The sequence below is a fragment of the Eleutherodactylus coqui genome, chromosome 3 (assembly GCF_035609145.1).
Source record: "Eleutherodactylus coqui strain aEleCoq1 chromosome 3, aEleCoq1.hap1, whole genome shotgun sequence".
Taxonomy (NCBI): Eukaryota; Metazoa; Chordata; class Amphibia; order Anura; family Eleutherodactylidae; genus Eleutherodactylus; species Eleutherodactylus coqui.
In genome coordinates, this window is record NC_089839.1 from 152,298,456 (window position 1) to 152,317,815 (window position 19,360).

Here is a 19,360-nt window from a genome sequence, read left to right on the forward strand (position 1 = left end):
AGATTAGGGCCACAATGGGTATGTCTCTGAACACGGGACAAACAGGGGTATCCATTTTTGGGTGCAAGTCTTCATTCATATGTATGCTGTACAAAAAAAGCTGTTTTTAAAATGACAGAATTGCCGAAAAAACGAAAATCAATTTTTTCCTTTTGCTTGGCTTGAATTCATTCAAAAACTGTGTGGTCAAAATACACAGTACACCCCTAGATAAATTCGTTAAGGGGTCTAGTTTTCAAAATGGGGTTATTTGTGGGGGTTTTCTATGGTTTTGGCCGCTCAAGAACTCTACATGTGCGCTATGGGGCCTAAAAGGACTTCAAGTAAAATTTCTGTTTTGAAAGACACTGACTACTTTCATTTTGGGCCCCTTTGTGGACTCAGATATAACATTAGGGCCACATTGGGTATATTTCTGAACACGGGAGAAATAGGGGTATCCATTTTGGGGTGTAAATCCTCATTTTCATGTAAACTATAGGAAAAAAATATGTCTTTAAAATGACAGATTTGCAAAAATATGAAATTTTACTTTTTCTCCTCTAAATTGAATTAATTCCTGAAAAAAAACAACTGTGGGGCAAAATACTCATGACACCCTTCAGTGGATACATTAAGGGGGGTGTAGCTTTAAATATGGGGTCATTTGTGGGGGTATCTATTATTCTGACACTCATGAGCCTTTCCAATCTTGGCTTGGTGCAGGAAAACAAAGTGTTCCTCAAAATGCTAAAAAGTAATGTTACATTTGTACGTCTCCTAAATGGTTTAAAAAAAAAAAAAAGTTTTTCCAATGTGCGCCCAAAATAAAGTAAACGGGTGGAAATCTAAATCTTAGCAAAAATTTCTATATTATGTTTGCACATATTTGATATTGCAGTTGGAAATGTGAAAAAAATGACGATTTTTCTCAATTTTTCCCAATTTTGGCGCTTTTAATAAATAAACACAAATTCTATTGGTCTATTTTTTCCACCTAAATGAAGTACAATATGTGGCGAAAAAACTGTCAGAATCGCTTGGATATACAAAACCTTTCTGGTGTTTTTCCATGCTAAAGTGACACGTCAGATTTGCAAAATTTGGCCTGGTCATTAAGGCGCAAACAGGCTTGGTCACTAAGGGGTTAAAAGGGACACCAAGTGCCTGAAGAATGCACAGCAAGCTGAACCGTTGTGTAGGTCACCATTTATTTTTCAAAATCTCAACAGTTTAAAAATCTGCAGCAGAAACAATAGTTTAGACAAAGCGGGTTAGTACTTTTGGATGTGAAGTTCTGATATACATTTCTATTGAGAAAACGATGCAGCTGAAAAATAAGACATTGTAAACAATCTAGTTTTGCAGATTACTATAAGTGGTTCCCAACAAGTGCGTCTTGTGACCTCATGTTTCCAGCTCTCCACGCAAGTCCTCAGCTATAACCATTTGCACTGGTGAGGCAGTTTTTACACTTATGCTGGGAATTCCGCTTTTCTGTGCCGTTTGGGGAGCAAGAAAGGGAAATCTCCACGGACGAACATTGTGTCACTGGATAAAACCGAACAGCGCCGGGTGGACCCCATTGACTATAATGGGGTCCGCCCAGCTGCCCAGTTTTGAGATGGAAGAAAAAGTGCTGCATACAGCGTGTTTTCCTACGGTATTTGCAGTCAGATCTGTGGTGGAAACTCCGATCGGAGGTTCCAACGCAGATGTGAAACCGGCCTTATTTACATTATTAAAGACGAGCCCCGAGGACAAAACAATGCCAATTTGGATGGCATAATACTAGTGACACATTTTGGATCAGCAAGTGTTTGCTAATTCACCATTTCTGTTTCACTACATTTAATATGTCATTTATTTTGGAGTTTATTGTGGCTCCCGACCACTCAATGTAGGACGTGAATCACAAGGTACAAGAGACTGAGGACCTCTGCATTATATTATACCTGTCTCTGAACTAGACTAAGGCTCTGTTCACATCTGCATTAGAGGCTTCGTGTGGGGCCACATTTCCATCCAGGAATCTTAAACAAAATAGCGCAGAGTTCTGGACAGCATAAGAGAAAGTGGACAGACCCCTTAAGAGAGTCAGTGGGATCTGACCAGCACCCTTCAGTTGACTGCAGGGCCTTCATTTTTTTTATTCCTATGAAGAAACAAAAGAACATACACTTGAATGTAGATGTGAACAGAGCCTGAGGGGGCGTCCACATCAGCCATCCTGCTCTTTGGTGGCCAGGTCTTCTTTTGCCAGTAATCTGTCCAAGCATTATAGATTTTTCTAGCGACACTGCTCGCATTACATTGCCAAAATCCTTGAGTCTGAGTCCAGTCATCTTGTCTTCCGTGAGTCTGAGCCCAGTTATATTCTCCTCTGTGAGCCCGAGCCGGGTCATCTTGTCCTCCAGTGATATATTGGGTCTTATACGATTCAGGACTTCTCTGGTCGTTACTCTCGCCGTCCAGGACATACGCAGCAGCTTTCGCCAGCACCACAGCGCAAACGCATCAATCCTCCTATCAGCTTTTTTCACAGTCCAGCTTTCACATCCATACATGGCTCTGGGGAAACTGATCTTGCGTTTAGTTGCAATGCTAATATCCCTACTTTACTAGAGTTTGTCCAATCCTAAACCATATCAATACATCACAGTAAATGCACAGATCTGTTGTGATTAGAATTGTATTTTACAAATATAGAGCTCAGTTTGAGGTCAGCAGTTGAGCAAGGTAGATTGCTGTGTGCGGTGCATAGTCTCTCCGGCTGTGGAGCACACAGCACTTTTGGTTTCTGTAATACAGACACTGCCGGGCTCGCCCTTACAGTCCAGATGCTATGGGTGGCATGTGGAAGAATGCTATCTGATGCAAATTTGAAAAGAGCCATAACGTGGACCTCTGAAACGTGTCACATGATACCCTATTTGATGTTCAAACAAACAAGTGGAAGTTAGACAAGTACCATTCCTGGTACTTGCATAACTTCCAATCCAATCCTGGTGTTACACATGGACTACATTTTTTACATTATGGGCAGACTTGGAAGGGAGTAGATGGTCTACCAAACTACCCACTTTACGAAATAAGATGTTTCTTCGCAGTATATGATCATGTTATATTAACACTGTCTACACTCCTGAGAGCTGGTATTTTCTTCCTATTTTGCTTTACTACTCTATGGGAGGCACTGTAACAGAGGTCCCACATTCTAGCAATCAGTGAAAGTCCCAGCACTCAACTAACAAGTGGAGAGGTTACAAATAAACCATTCTTCACTGAATTACCCTTTACGGTCGTGTTCACAGTGTGCTGATTTATAGCAGCCATTGCATGCATTATTCAAGAATTGCAGCAGAATTTTACAAGTTGACCAAGTCTTATTACTCCAGAACAAGATGTGTCAACTGCATACTGCTGAGGAGTATATACTTGTGCTTTATTTTAAAAGAAAAGTGTTGTACAGTCCAACCATCCATCGTGTAAGAAATGACAATGATTTTTCTCCAGAACATATTCGGTGACCTCGTTTCATGAAGGTAAACAGTGTTCTCTTTTTCAGAATGCAGGTGGTACTTTTAAAAATTACAATAAAACTATTTAGGGATATAAAATAGTTTTTGACCTTGTATACATATAATACAGTATGTACATATATATATAAAAACACACGTGGCTCCAGACATCGCACGCATCACTTCTGTTGTCACAAGCCGGGCATCACATAGGCAATGTTATCCAATGTGTTAGACTGGAGAAATAAACAAAAGACAGGAAGCAAAACAAAGAGGAGTCAAGTACAGCACTGACAATCTTAATCCATCTAAATGCAGTCCTGTACAGCAGGTACATTTATGCTCATAAGGGTGAATAAACACGGGCGGATTTTAATTGCGGAATCCGGAGCAAGTCACGCCTCAGTATTCTGCAGCAAATACCAGAGATAGAATGCAATGCAAAAGTGGTTCTTCATGCACACGAGCGGAAACCAATTAAGGTTTCCGTTCACAGACGAAAAATCGCAGCATGCTTCATTTTCGTGGGAATTCCGCACAGACGGCTTCCATTGAAGTCAATGAAAGCCAGCCGACCCACGGACCATCCGCAATTAACATTTCGGATGGGCCACGGATTTTGCGGGAAAGGCAGGAGTTTAAAAAAAATAAATCTACTGCACATGTCCAACGGTGAGCCGTGTGGACTATTTGCAGTACAGAAAGAAGAAAAATGAAAGCAGGTAAGTGCGGACAGGGCCTGATTTCACAAGCGGAAACCGACCCGCCCGTGTGTAATGCGGCTTAACACAAAATTCAGGATCTATGCATGTTATCTTGCAACTGTGAAACAGTAGCTAAACTTCACATTTACTACTTACCAAAACTTGTTTCGGACAGCCATTTAGCTCAGGAACTTGGCTAGTGAGGCAAACCAAAGGGCTCATAGCACAAAGAATGGAATCTAACAGGACAGACAAGCTTCCAGACACTGCAACCATGCCCTAAAAAGCAAAAACATAGTAACGAAGTAGAACACACATTCTATTAGTGATATGTGCAATTAGTAATGACACCATTAGGCTGCATTCACACGAACGTATATCGGCTCGGTTTTCACGCCAAGCCGATATATGTCGTCCTCATCTGCAGGGAAAGGGGGGGGGGGTGGGGGGGGAAGGAAGAGCCAGGAGCAGAAACTGAGCTACCGCCCCCTCTCTGCCTCCTCTCCGCCCCTCTGCACTTTTTGCAATGGGGAGAGGCGGGACGGCGCTAACTCTCGGAACTTAGCCCCGCCCCCGTCCCCTTTCATTGCAAATAGTGCAAAGTGCAGAGGGGCGGAGAGGAGGCAGAGGGGGCGGGAGCTCAGTTCCTGCTCCTGGCTCTTACATCCTCCCCCCCCCTGCAGATGAGGACAACGTATATCGGCTCGGCGTGAAAACCGAGGCGATATACATTCGTGTGAATGCAGCCTTAGGCTGGGTTCACATGGGACGGATTTGCCGCGGAAATTCTGTGCAGCAAATCTGCCCGCAGCTCCTAATCCCAAGATTAGCCAGCCATGTGGACGAGATTTTGCAAAGAGCTCGTCCACACGGGTTGGCCAATCCATCGTGGCGAAGCCTCGCTGAGGCGGCGCGTAATTGACAGCCGCAGCATGTCAATTCTTTTTTTTTTCCTGTTGCGGCCTCTCTTCTCTCTAGAAAAAGCTGCAACAGACTGCCGGCAGCCGAACCGCTCCAAAACCCGTATCAAACTGTCGAGGGTTTTGAAGCAGTGCTTATCCCGCGGAAATCTCACAATTTTTATTGGCGGCCAAACAGCGAGATTTCCGCAGGACTTCTGTCCTGTGGGAACCCAGCCTTAAAGTAGAGGCATTCAGATGTTTGCCAGATGAAATTGGAAGAAAACATAGTAAGTGCTGAAAACGCAGATTTAAATGCAGTTTAGAGTGAATTTTTTCAAGTCACAGTCAGAAGTGGATCCAGCAGAAACAAGAAGCCTTTCCTTTATATTTCCTATTACTTCTGACTCCATCATCCATACACAGATAACTGTCACTTGTTTTGCATACACTTTTTTTGCCTGACACTCCATATATATGCACACTTGGCTGAGTGTGCAAATATTTTGAATGCAGAGAGAGGACATCTATAAGATGGTTTGCGGGTCTACATTTGGTAGGGAATATATTTTATTTAAATTAGCCATACAAGGTCTGTTTTTGTAAAGTTGTATTTTTTTTAATTTTTTTTTTTCTTTTACTTTTAGTGCATAAAATTTAAAAATAATAAAAATCTATTGTTCTTAAGAGCTACATGAAAGCATCGTAACTAGCTAAAAACGTTCAAAACACTTTCAGGTGGCCGCCCAGAATAAACTGCCCTGTGTACATGAGAAATAACACTATTTTGGGCTTATATGATTTGTATCCTACATTTTTTCACCAGTTTACCCCCTCTGCAGGCTCCATCTCTAATTCACAGTTTTCCCTGAGCTTGGAGGAGAATAGCTGCTACATCAACTGCGATACACAACACATGAAGAGCACCCCCCAGTAGCAGCAACATACAGGACATTATACATCATTGTGTAGAGCAGTGCAACTGTGAATCCACTAATGGAACGAAATAATTTGTACTAGAAGCTGCAGCCATACCCTCTGTCATGGTCTCCTCCTCCCCCCTCCACAAAGTGCTGCTGTTTCCTGCTGCCCTTAGAAAAGGCCCCCAGCTTACTGTAATCCGTCTGTTTCTTTGCTGATACAAATGTCACATGACAACTAGCAGTAAATTAGAAAGAAGAAAGCGAGAGCACTAGTGGCCAGCACTTCAGAGGGCTTTTTCAGCAGAAAAACATAATTTTAGGTAAATAATTCAATTTACACATTTGCTACTATGTTTCCCCAAAATAAGACCTACCATGAGTTTTCTGAATTTTCGGGGAGGCTTGAAATATAAGCCCTACCCCGAAAATGATCCCTATTAAAAAAAAAAAAAAAAAAAAAGGGTAGTACATTACCTAGCAGGCTCAGTCGGGTCCTCCTGATTTTTGAGTGCCATAACGAGGTAGCGATCTTCTGTCAGCAGCCTAGGACTGAAGTAAGTGCCCCTGCAGCTCCGCAAAGCAGCAGGAGGAACTGACTGAGCCTGCTAAGTATAATAAGACATCCCTCGAAAATAAGACCTGGTGCCTTTTTTGGGGCAATAATTAATATAAGACTGTCTTATTTTCGTAGAAACACGGTAGTTACCACATAAGTACAAGTCTACTGCAATTGCAGTGCCCATTTAATCTTATTTGGCAAATTCCGACTGCCACAGAGTATAATAAGGCCGGCTGTCCACGGGCACTACGAAGCCACCCAGGAAGCAGGAGCCGCCGCCGAATCTCCGCCGGTCAGCCCTATCTGATAGATAGGCTGGCCCAGAGAATCGTAATGATTCTTCGCTTGTGGACAGGTGGCGGCGCTTTCCATAGCAATGCTATGGAAAGCGTCGGCCCGCGTGATTCGCCGGCGGATTAAACTGCCGTGGACAGGGGGCCTTTAGGCAAGTGTACTTCTTCCATTTGATAGCACCATGCTGGTTTCAGTCTTAACACAGTAGGTCAGAGGGGAAAAAAACCCAAAAAAACTGGGATTATTTTGTATATCCATTTATACTTCTTCTAGCAAGAGTTAACCACCACAAGAGTGGTCATAAATGATCACCCACAACACAAGTTTGGTGAAACGTCAGTTCTTATGCAGAAAATTACCTCAGTTTCTTGAAGTCTGTGTCCTATTAAGCTCAAAGACTCTCCCAAGAGCTGTAGATGGGCTGCTACATCAATGGGCTCAGTATCGGGGACTTTTGCTGGAGAGGATGAGAAAGATACAAGACTGCTTGGGGACTTTTTGTGTGGTGATGATAACCCCGAGGAGGATCCTAAGGAAAGGAAAACACAACAGAGAAAAGAGGATTTTTTACTCACCGTAAAATCTCTTTCTCGTCTCGTCATTGGGGGACACAGCAAAGACCGTGGGATATAGCTTCTGCCACTAGGAGGCGACACTAAGCACAAAAAGTTAGCTCCGCCCCCTGGCTATATCCCTCCTGCCGACAGCAGGCTAATTAGTTTGTCATGCCAGCAGTTGGAATAGCCATGCAGGAACAGTGAGACAACAATAGTTAGTCATATGACACATCAACAAAAAATTTTAACTGTAATGAAAAACACGCAGCACCATGTGCGACTTACAGAATCCGGAGTCCGACCAGGACCACCACTGTGTCATATAAAGAAAGAGGGGCGGGTGCTGTGTCCCCCAATGACGAGACGAGAAAGAGATTTTACGGTGAATAAAAAATCCTCTTTTCTCGCTTGTGTCATTGGGGTACACAGCAAAGACCGTGGGACGTCCCACAGCCGTCCCCGAGGGTGGGTACAAATAAATCAAACGCATGCGGTCAGTTTACAGCCGTCTGTAAAACCTTTCGACCCAGCGAAGCGTCGGCTGACGCAAACGTATGTAACTGATAAAACTTAGAAAAGGTGTGCAGGGATGCCCAGGTAGCTGCCCTACACACCTGTGATACTGAGGCACCGTAATTGACCGCCCATGACGCCCCCACTGCTCTGGCGAAATGTGCCGTCACCTGGAATGGCGGTGCCTCACCCTTAGCCCGGTAGGCCTCCACCACTGCCGAACAAATCCAGCGAGCAATAGTCACCTTTGATGCCACAAGGCCACGTCTCGGACCATCCGGTATCACGAACAGGGAATCCGAGCGCCGGAAAGACGCGGTCTGGTCCAAATAGGTCCTCAGGGCACGGACTAGGTCTAAGGTGTGCAGAGCCCGTTCCCTAGGGTGAACCGCCTTTGGACAAAATGATGGCAGTACAATGTCCTCATTAATGTGAAAGGTAGACACCACCTTTGGGAGAAAAGATTGCACCGGTCGCAACACCGCCTTATCTTGGTGAAAAACCGTAAAGGGTGGTTTTGCCGATAGCGCCGCAATCTCCGAAACCCTACGAAGGGAGGTAACTGCCACAAGGAAAGCGACCTTCCAGGATAGCAAGCGCCACGGTACTTCCGCTAATGGTTCAAACGGATGGGCCTGCAAGGCATCCAGAACCAGGTTAAGGTCCCAAGGTGGCACCGGAGACCGGAAAGGGGGTGCCATATGAGCGACTCCCTGTAAAAAGGTGCGCACCGCCGACCTTGAAGCCAAAGGTCGCTGAAACAAAACTGACAAAGCCGAAACCTGTCCCTTAAAAGGAGCTGAGGCTCAGGCCCAAGCCCAACCCATCTTGGAGAAACGACAGGAGACGAGCCAACGAAAAATGCATCGGGTGCGCCCCTTTCTGCTCGCACCAGCGAAAGAATGTTCTCCACACCCGGTGATATACCTTCAATGACGACGGCTTCCTAGCCCCAATCATAGTCTGGATAACTGGGTCTGAGAAGCCCCTTGCTCTCAGTACCGCGGTCTCAACTGCCACGCCGTCAAACGCAGTGTAGCTAAATTCTAGTGGTAGAGGGGACCCTGAGAGAGAAGATCCTTTCGCAAGGGTAATCGCCAGGGCGCGTCTGCTACCATGTCCATGAGCTCCGCGTACCACGTTCTTCGCGGCCAATCTGGGGCTATGAGAATCACTGGTAGCCCTTCCTTCCTGATTCTCCTGAGTAGCCGTGGAATGAGAGGAATTGGTGGGAAGACATAGGGGTAATGAAACCCTGTCCATGGAGCCGTTAGCGCATCTGCTGCTAGAGCTCTGGGGTCCCTTGACCTGGCCAGATAGGCTGGAAGCTTCTGATTGAAGTGAGACGCCATCAGGTCCACGTCTGGCCGGCCCCATCTCAGGCATACTTCCTGAAATACCTCGGGATGTAGCCTCCATTCTCCTGGGTCGACCTCCTTCCTGCTGAGGAATTGGCCGCCCAATTTTCGAGCCCGGGAATGAAGACTGCTGATATCGCTGGAAGATGTTTCTCGGCCCATGACAGAATTCCCTCTACTTCCTTCATGGCTCCCCTGCTGCGGGTCCTGCCTTGATGGTTTATGTAAGCCACCGCGGTCGCGTTGTCTGACTGGATTCGCACTGGAGTTCCCTCCAGCCGATGCACGAAATGCTGCAAGGTCCGGAGTATTGCTCGCAGCTCCAGGACGTTTATCTGGAGACCGGACTCCTGCGTGGACCAGGTTCCCTGTGCTACCTGATCCCCCAGTGTGCACCCCCAGCCTGTCATGCTGGCGTCTGTAGCCAGCACCTGCCACTGCAGGGGCAGGAACGACCTGCCCTGCTGGATACGTGGCGAGTCCAACCACCACTGGAGTGACTGCTGAACACCTGGCGGAATCCTTATCTTCCCCTCGAGGGATCATGCTAACCTGTCCCACCTTGACAGTATCGCCCACTGCAAGGGGCGGGAGTGGAACTGGGAAAATGGAATCGCCTCGAAAGACGATACCATCAGTCCCAAAACCCTCATCGCATGGCGGATCGCCACCGGTCGCTGCGATAGAAGGGACCGCACCTGCCTCTGAAGCAGCTGACATTTTGCTTCCGGGAGAGTCACTCGACCTCGTGCCGTGTCGAAGCACATCCCCAGGTACAGCATGCGTTGAGCTGGCACAAGAGACGATTTCTTGAAATTGATCAGCCAACCGAACCTGGTAAGCGTGTCCAGGGCAATCTGCAGGCTCTCCAGGTTGTCCCGCTGGGTCGGGGCTTTCACCAGAATGTCGTCTAGATACGGCATGGCAACAACCCCCCTGGAATGCAAGATTGCCATCACTGCCGCTAAGACTCTTGTAAACCGCCTGGGAGCTGTCGCCAGCCCGAAGGGCAATGTCGCAAATTGGAAGTGCTCTTCCTGTACTGCGAACCGGAGGAAGCGCTGGTGCGCCTGACAAATGGGGATATGTAAATATGCATCCTGGATGTCTATCGAGGACAGGAATTCCCCTGCCTCCAAGGATGCGATGACCGCTCGTACCGACTCCATGCGGAAATGACGGACCGCTACGAACCTGTTCAGCTTCTTTAGGTCCAGAGCCGGACGGACGGAGCCGTCCTTTTTGGGGACCACAAAAAGATTTGAGTAGAACCCCGTGAAGTATTGCTCGGGGGGCACTCGTACCACCACCCCCTGTAAATAGAGAGAGCGGACCGCTCCGAGAAAAGCTGCTGCCTTCCCTGGGTCCCCTGGGGTTCTGGACCGAAAGAAGCGGTCGTGCGGTTGTGAAAGGAACTCTATCGCATAGCCCTTGGACACGACCTCCTGTACCCAAGTGTCTGAGATCTGAGATGACCAGACCTGGCTGAATTGGAGAAGCCGTCCCCCCACCTTGTCCGAAACAGGTGGGGGCAGTCCCTCATGCGGAGGGCTTGCTTTTGGTACCCTTTGCGGGCTGGGGCCCCCGCCAAGAGAACCTTGGTTTAAAGGAAGGAACCTTCCTTTGTTCCCGCTCCTGTGGACCCTTCCTCTTCACCCTACGAGGACTCGTCCGGCGATAGGAACGAAAACGTCTGTGCTGCTGAGATGACCGCTTTGGACGGTTCTGTGGCAAAAGCGAGCTCTTTCCCCCCGTAGCCTCTGAGATTAGCTCGTCTAGCTTGGCGCCGAAAAGACGAGATCCTACAAAGGGCATACTGATTAACGACCCCTTGGAGGAAGCGTCCGCATCCCACGATTTTAACCATAGGGTCCAGCGAGTCGCCACCGATGCCGCGGAGGCTCGGGCCGCCAGCCTGGCTGTATCCATAGAGGCCTCACAGAGAAACATGCCCGTTTGTTCAATCTGGTGTGTAATGCCCACCAGATCCTCGGACGCTGCCCCTTTGAGGATTCCTTCCCGTAACCGCTTTGCCCAGTCAGTAACAGCCTTACTGACCCAGGACGAGGCAAACACAGGCCTAAGAGCTGACCCTGCCGCCTCAAAAACGGTCTTTGCTAAGGCCTCGACTCCTCGATCCTTGGGATCCCTGAGGGAGGAGGACTCTGCCGTGGGTAGCACCGTGTGCTTAAGCCAGGCGCGAAATGGGCGGATCTACTAGCGGTGGAACTGACCACTTCTCCACTAAGTCCTGCGGGAAGGGATATTTCCCGTCCAAGTAACCTATCTTGGAAAAACGCTTATTCGGTGCCTTCCACTCCTTAGATAGGACCTTGTCAAAGTCCTCATGAGGAGGAAAGGTTTTTGGAGAGCGTCTAAGCTGCCTAAAAGAAAACGATATCCCAGATGCCTGTGGTTCCTGTTCAGTGAGCTGAAAAGTGTCACACACCGCAACCACTAAGCTCTCCACCATTGCCGAAAATTTTGGGACCTGATCCTCCTCCACAACAGAGTCTGAGGAAGATTCAGACCATTCCTCGTCCGAAACATCCTCTTCTGCCGACGAGCGCCGTGACCTAGTACCAGAAGAGCGCAAAAGCGACGAAGAGGATGGTGACCGGGAGGGCCACCATGAGTCTGAAGGCATGACCCATTTATGTCTACGGCCACACTCCTCACGTGAGCCGGTGGCGTCCTGCGCTAATTTTTCCAAAATTGCGCCAGATGCCCGAGTGAAGTCAGACACCGCCATTGACAAGGAGCGGGCCCACTCCGGCTCGGCCATAGCTGGGGGCTGAACTGCGGGGGGGATGCCCTGCCCAGCCGCCTGTTTCGCAGGAGAACAATCTCTACAAAAGGGCTCAGCCTGTCCGCATGCAAACTTTAGGTTACAGCGTGAGCAAGCAAAGTGCGTTACTCTTGCTGTCCCTGGTCTAGCCTCCAGGGCTCTGGGGTCGGACATGGTGCTGGGGTTTCACCGGGCAAAGAAAACTGCGAGCTATCCTCTGCTATGCCAACCGCCGGCAGGAGGGATACGCAGCGAAAGAGGCCAGGCAGAGGTTACCCAGGTCTTTGCCGAGGTCCGAAGAGGTCCGGGGAGCCGCTGGGTTGGGAGACTGCAGGTGCTAAAGGGCTTTCTTTCCTGGAGCTTGAGCTGTACAGCGTATAAGCTGAGCAGAAAAAAGGGCAGCAAGGAGTGGAGCAGCAGGGCGGTTTTTAAGTCCTGGCGCGCTGTCCCCAATAGGCTGCTTCTCTGAGGTCATCCCCCTTCACCTGTGCTGAGGGAGGAAGGGGGAGGGGCAAGGGCGGCGTGCATTGCCTTTGAGACCACGCCCCCTACATGGAGTCAATGAAGGCAGCATTCTGCCGCACCCACGCCACGAGGCCACGCCCCCAGCGTCACAGGGCGTGGCCACACTCCCACAGAGGCATCGCCGCGAAGCCACGCCCCGCGATGCATGTGGGCGTGGTCACATGTGTGGCCACGCCCCCTCCGCTCCCAGCATTGCCTCGCCCGGGGCTGCACTGCAGCCCCTCCATTGAGCCCCCACATCGCAGGAACTCCTGCCAGGAGCCCCTGCATGGAGGCGGAAGACCAGGGCATACTGGAAGTTGTTGCCCTGAGGTGCCATGCCCACGAGGCCACGCCCCCCCGCCGGCTTGTGCCTGGAACCAGCGCCGGAATAATGCCCTCTGCTGCGCAGCCATACCTAGCGGATACAACCCCCGCGAAAAGGAGCCTGTCCGCCTGCGCCTATCCCTGCGCCTCGCTGCAGCCCACAAGGTACGCATGCAAAAGCGACATACTGGGAGAGCCAGGGAGGGGAGAGGAAGAGGGGGGGGGGGGGGGGGGGGGGGGGGGGAGGTCGCCAGCTCATACTTACCTCCTGCGTTCTTGCTGGAAGATAAAGCGGCTCCCCAGCTCCAGCAGCCTACCCCTATAACATCGCCTGCCCATGGGAAGGGGATGCGGACCTCTGCACCAAACATGGGGGGGCTCTCGCTGGCGGGCCACATGCGGATATATATGACCCGGATGTGCCACCTTTTCTTCTGAGGCGGGCCGGGCAAGAAGCAACCTAGACAAACCCGAGGTTGTTCGCCCTCCTCTCCGTTCGGGTTTGATGGGGAGCGTCCTGCCTCTCCGTCTAACCCTGGCCCTTAAAGCAGCCCTAACGGGGACGACCGTCCTCCTACGAGACACTAAGCTAAAAACTAATTAGCCTGCTGTCGGCAGGAGGGATATAGCCAGAGGGCAGAGCTAACTTTTTGTGCTTAGTGTCGCCTCCTAGTGGCCGAAGCTATATCCCACGGTCTTTGCCGTGTACCCCAATGACACGAGCGAGAAAAGATTTATTACAAAAAACTATAAAATAAAGCCAGAAAGCCAAGTAAAGCAGCTGTTTATATACCTTTAGACTTTGAAGAGGATTCTGAAGGACTTGATTTCCGTTTCACAGTTGTGGCTTCGGCTTTGTTCTGTTTGTGCTGCAGATACTGCGCTTTCTGCTTCCAGACCTGTAGTCCATATAAGAGGCAGATGTTCATGTTATAGAGGGATTAAGCATTTACTTTAATACTACAGTCACAATGTTTTCTTTCTAGTGTTTTCTATAGAGGCTGTACCACGAAAATTATTGTTTATAGTTAAATACAGTAAGGTTTTTTGTATATGCACTTACTGAAAAAAATGTTTCTAATCACAGATATTCGAGGAATATTAGAATAGTGACACCTGCTGTTTCTATTCTGTGTCCCGTCCACCTCAGAAAATGTTCCAAGGTGGTCACACCTGTTCAGTTTTGTCTCCTTCACTGGGTATGTGGAAAGGGGTTCCTGATGTGGTGACCGACTACTTCTAAAGTTGCTGCTTCTTCTCTGATCTCAGACGTCATACAAGAGCGAGACTGCAATTGCCCAGCATCTCTTCTCTGAGAAGTACAGAGGACAACGCAGCTTCAGAATCAGCTGCTCGCCTCTCCAGTGATTCCTTCTCATACTTAGTAAAGCTCAGAGTGTACCAAGAATGTTGTGACCACTTTGGAAAGTTTACGGAGGTGGGCTAGACACACAGACGCACACCAACTAAAAAAAAAGAAACTTCAACACAAACAGCAGGTAGCACATTTTAACATTATTTCTGGAATATCCAAAAATAGAAAGATTTTTCTTAAGTGTAAATACAAATGTTTATAATTGTGGGCTGTAAAACACTATAGAATATGAGAAATCGCAATGAAACTGAAGCCCACTCTGGATGAGCACTATAAATCCGTAATTAGGATTTGTAATTCTTAGAGGCATTGTACCAGAATATCAAGTTAGCCCCTACCTGGGGTGGGTGCTAGAACTCTAGGACCTGCATTTATCAGACTTTTATGGCATATCTTGTGAATATGTCATAAAAGGCTGAGATGGGCATACTTCTTTAGGTATAATACTATGCATAAAATTAGGTTAGATAGTTGATGACACAGTGAAGGCACATGAAATGCTCCCACTGGAATATGAAAAATGCTGCAATTCTGTCCAGTCTCTGATCTTACAGCTATATTTGTTTTCAGTAAGCTTATACATGCACATGAGATCTGCATAAGGGATCCATGAACAACTCTCATCCATAAAAAACTACTTCTGCTCTCTCCCCTCTTACGACATGCAGTCTCACATATGGTGAAACTGCAGCAGCATCCCCTTATCACAGTCTACTGTAAGATTAGGTTGTTTTGGGAGAACTGAAGAGGTTCCTGGACTTTTTACACAGTCTGCATGAAGCAAAAGAGAAAACAAGCAGGCGCTAGGCAATGAAGATGATAAGAAGAAATGTATATATGAGATTTTGACACTTCGTAACATTATCTTCATAAATCAGTAGTGGAACAGATTAATATGCTTTAACTCTTGAGCTTACAAGTTTGTCTTTTTCTGGCAGTTGTTTCCACACTTCAGCCAATTTCTTACTAAGTTCCCCAAAATCTAAGAATGAACGAAAAAAAAAAAAAATCACAAGAAGATATGTAAGAACAAAATAAACTAATGACAATTGGAAATCGATGCATTTGCTAGCCTAAAAGTGAGGAATAAATGAATATATAGATTTGTCCCATTTCACATTCCAGTATTATACTCAATATTGGATTATCTAAATTACATAGGATTTGAAATATTATATATCAGAAGATATGTCACTAGATAAACCTCTTTAAATTATGGCTTCTTTTACATTCAGCTTACATATGCAGCCATTGAACATTCATAGCCCCCACTTAACTGAAGGGAGAAATCATAAGTAGGAACATCTGTTTGGCATTATGGCCCATTTAGTTGACCATGGTGTAGAGAACCATATTATGAGTCCGGCATTGCTTAATGCCTCCTAACATTGCTCTGAGCAGCACCCCGTCATAATCACAGGCCAAGTACCTCCACAAATTATCTTTATAGGACAAGGGTTGTAGGACAGCGCAACAAAAATCGGGCCATATTGCTACATTTCTGTGCACCTCTTACCGATTCCTGGATGGTCGGCTATGATGCTGCCTCTATATTCTTTAGAGAAAACTTGATATGCAGACATATTTTTCTTCTTAGGCTGCAGTAACACACAAAATATAAAAGCACACCTGTTACACATCACAGCTCAAAAGTAACAGTATCTAACTTAAAGGGGTTGTCCCGCGCCGAAACGGGTTTTTTTTTTTTTCAACCCCCCCCCCCGTTCGGCGCGAGACAACCCCGATGCAGGGACGTACAGACAGCTTACCGGAGCGCTTACCTTGATCCCCGCGCTCCGGTGACTTCTATACTTACCTGTGAAGATGGCCGCCGGGAACCTCTTGCTTCGTGGACCGCAGCTCTTCTGTGCGGTCCACTGCCGATTCCAGCCTCCTGATTGGCTGGAATCGGCACGTGACGGGGCGGAGCTACACGGAGCCGCTCTCTGTCACGAGCGGCTCCATAGAAGAACACAGAAGACCCGGACTGCGCAAGCGCGGCTAATTTGGCCATCGGAGGCCAAAAATTAGTCGGCTCCATGGAGACGAGGACGCTAACAACGGAGCAGGTAAGTAAAAAACTTTTTATAACTTCTGTATGGCTCATAATTAATGCACAATGTATATTACAAAGTGCATTATTATGGCCATACAGAAGTGTATAGACCCACTTGCTGCCTCGGGACAACCCCTTTAAGGTCATCTTCCATCTACGATTTAGAATTACTGTAACTAAACGATTTAGGGCTCATGTCCACGGGCAAAATGAGATTTAAAATCCGCAGCGGATCTCCCGCGCGCGGATCCGCACCCCATAGGGATGCATTGACCACCCGCGGGTAGATAAATACCCGCGGATCGTCAATAAAAGTGATTTAAAAAAAAATGGAGCATGAAAAAATCTGGACCATGCTCCATTTTCATGCGGGTCTCCCGCGGGCTTCTATTGAAGCCTATGGAAGCCGTCCGGATCCGCGGGAGACCTAAAATAGGAATTTAAAGCATTTACTCACCCGCAGCGGGCCGCGAAGCTCTGCTCTTCCTCACGGCCGCATCTCCCTTGCTTCGGCTCGGCGGATGTGCCCGGCGCATGCGCGCGGCACGTCGACCACGTGCCGGCGACGTGCCGCCGGCGTCAGGAATTCATCCGCCGGCCGAAAATGAAGATCCGGCCGTGAGGAAGAGCAGAGCTTCGCCGCCCGCTACGGATAGGTAAATGCTTTTAAATTGCTATTTTCAGCGCTCATGTCCGCGGGGCAGGAGGGACCCGCTGCAGATTCTCCATGGAGAATCTGCAGCGGATCTGATTTTCCCCGTGGACATGAGGCCTTAGTCAAGTACAGTATAATGGGGGCTAGTGGGGCAGGAACAGGCACAAAAATGGAGGTAGCAGGACGGGGTGTTTGTATAAATTGGGAAATGGTAGGAACAATACTGGAAAAGTGAGGTGCTAAAAAGGTGTCTAGCCAGCAAACTGCAGACAAGTCATGGCTGGAAGAAGTCTTCATGGACATCTGGGTCAGATGGAAAAGGGAAAGTGACTATAATCAAAAACAGCGAGTTGCTGGATATAACAGTACTGTGATCACATACAGTCTGCAGTGCGCCTGTGTGGAACGGATATGCATCACTACATGGACACAGTATGAGGGTAATACTGGCCTTGTATTCAGTAACAGTACGGTGGTATCATCCAGTCAGTATATAGTGCTAAAGGTCACTGTGTGGCAGTATTATTTGAGCTTTGTATAGCTGTAATATTGGTCTTCATACGGTGATTTATTTCTTTCATACAATATCAGTATAGTAATATTCAGTCACTGTGCTGTGGCGACAGTAGTGGTCATGGTGTGGCCTCAAACAGTGGCATCATTGGTAATATTGGATTTTTTTAATAGTGTGAAGGTAAATGTTAATCACTCCATGGTGATGATGCATGGTCCTATACAGTGGTACTATTTGGGAATTATGTATGTATATACATGTTTGTTGAAGAGGGATACATATGCCTTGGGGTTTGTGCCCGATCTTTAAAAACCCAAGCAGTGCTGCTGGAAGTGCTAGAAAGCAACACAGCAGTTTGCCTTGAAATGACTGTTTGCATTATATTTCTGCATTTGGGGCTTTACTTTTGCCCAGGGCTGCAGTTTGCCTAAAACTGCTTCTGACACCATCCACTAAGCACTTTATCTTGTTAATGCTGTTGATCAACATACTTTCTTGGTGCACACAGATGTATGCATTCATGTTTCACTACGAATTAATTGGGGATTGTTGACTACATTTAACTAAATATAGTCCTAGATTACAACTAGGTATGGGGCCTATTTATTGGGATGGACCCAGTGCCACTATGAATATTATTTTTTTTTAACTCGTTTTACTGAACAATAAATATACCACACAGTATACAAGTGAACAAAAAACTTTTGCATACACCATAAATTCTTCAGATTAGGGTAAGATTACATATGTATTAAGTGTGGATAATGTACCCAAGTATAGTACACTAGGCTTCCATAAGATTAGAACTTGACATTTGGCACCCATTTTACTGGGCAAATCCAGGTGCAGCTCTATTCAGTAGACCCTGAAGCAAATCCTGCGAAGGAGTTGTGTCTGCCGTGCCCCATCACCTTCCCCACATCATTGAATGGCTGCGATTGGTTCCGGCGCTAGATGAACCGATCAGAGAAACTGCTTGCTGGAGGCAGGGTATTTAAGCCCCGTCACCAGCAAGAGATGCTCCATCGGCATTGAGGACTACACGGAAGTCTGCTGGAACGCTGGAGGCCAGCAGGAGGGACCCAAACAGTGACTGCTAGGGGAGTAAAAGACACCCCTGTCTTATATTAATTTTTTGCCCCAAAAGAGGCATAGGGTCTTATTTTCAGGGGTGTCTTTTACTCCTGAAACAGTATCTTTTTTATATAGCAAAATGTAATTAACAGTGTTCTGCCACTTTGAGTGGCAGTGTTGGGGGACAGATGTCCATCCACCACAGGGCTATCACTTTGCGAGCCAGAAACAGCACCTTAATAGGCAATATCCAGTCATGAAACTGCCAGTGCTCCTTGTCCAAAATTCACAATAGGCAGATGCCTGGGTCGAGTGGGACCAGCATTTCCATTAGCTAGCTTAGCCCTTGCTCCAGTATGTGTAAACGTCAGGGCAGCTCCATATTAAATTATTAAAATTTGCACCCGGTGCCCCGGCACTGATAACACTAGCTGGTAGGTACTCTGTTCCTTTTATAAAGCCTAGTCTGTGTTAGATAGTACTGAAGTATATACAACTGCATTAGTTTATTTGCCGTATACCATGGTATACGAGGAAATTGCAGCTTTCCATTCCTTCCCAGTAAAAGAGGGAATGAGCTCTTCATCTATCCATCACCTTTATTGGCATGTAGGAGATTTTGGAGTGCAGATGGGTATATATCAAGGATATCAGGCCTCTAGGGCCCTGGGTGCGCATCACACCTGTCAATGGGTATAGGGAAAAGGGTTGTCTGGGCTCTGGAAACTGTGTCATAAGGGCATGTCAGAGCTGCAGGTAT

At 47.4% G+C, this 19,360-nt stretch overlaps 1 protein-coding gene across 3 annotated transcripts in view; it reads right to left on the reverse strand.

Moving 5' to 3' along the window:
- Positions 1-1,173: 1,173 nt before the first annotated feature.
- The window catches only part of HMGXB4 (HMG-box containing 4), a 28,996-nt gene continuing 10,809 nt past the window's right edge, over positions 1,174-19,360 (reverse strand). For 2 of the 3 annotated variants that reach the window (XM_066596369.1, XM_066596370.1), the window contains exons 6-11: positions 15,818-15,899; positions 15,219-15,283; positions 13,720-13,825; positions 7,239-7,408; positions 4,361-4,483; positions 1,174-3,736 (exon numbers count right to left, since the gene is read on the reverse strand). In XM_066596369.1, coding sequence (XP_066452466.1) covers positions 3,692-3,736; positions 4,361-4,483; positions 7,239-7,408; positions 13,720-13,825; positions 15,219-15,283; positions 15,818-15,899 — 591 coding nt within the window. In that variant the 3' untranslated portion in view covers positions 1,174-3,691. The remainder of the gene's footprint in view (positions 3,737-4,360; positions 4,484-7,238; positions 7,409-13,719; positions 13,826-15,218; positions 15,284-15,817; positions 15,900-19,360) is intronic. The other variant, XM_066596371.1, reaches the window with a different exon arrangement.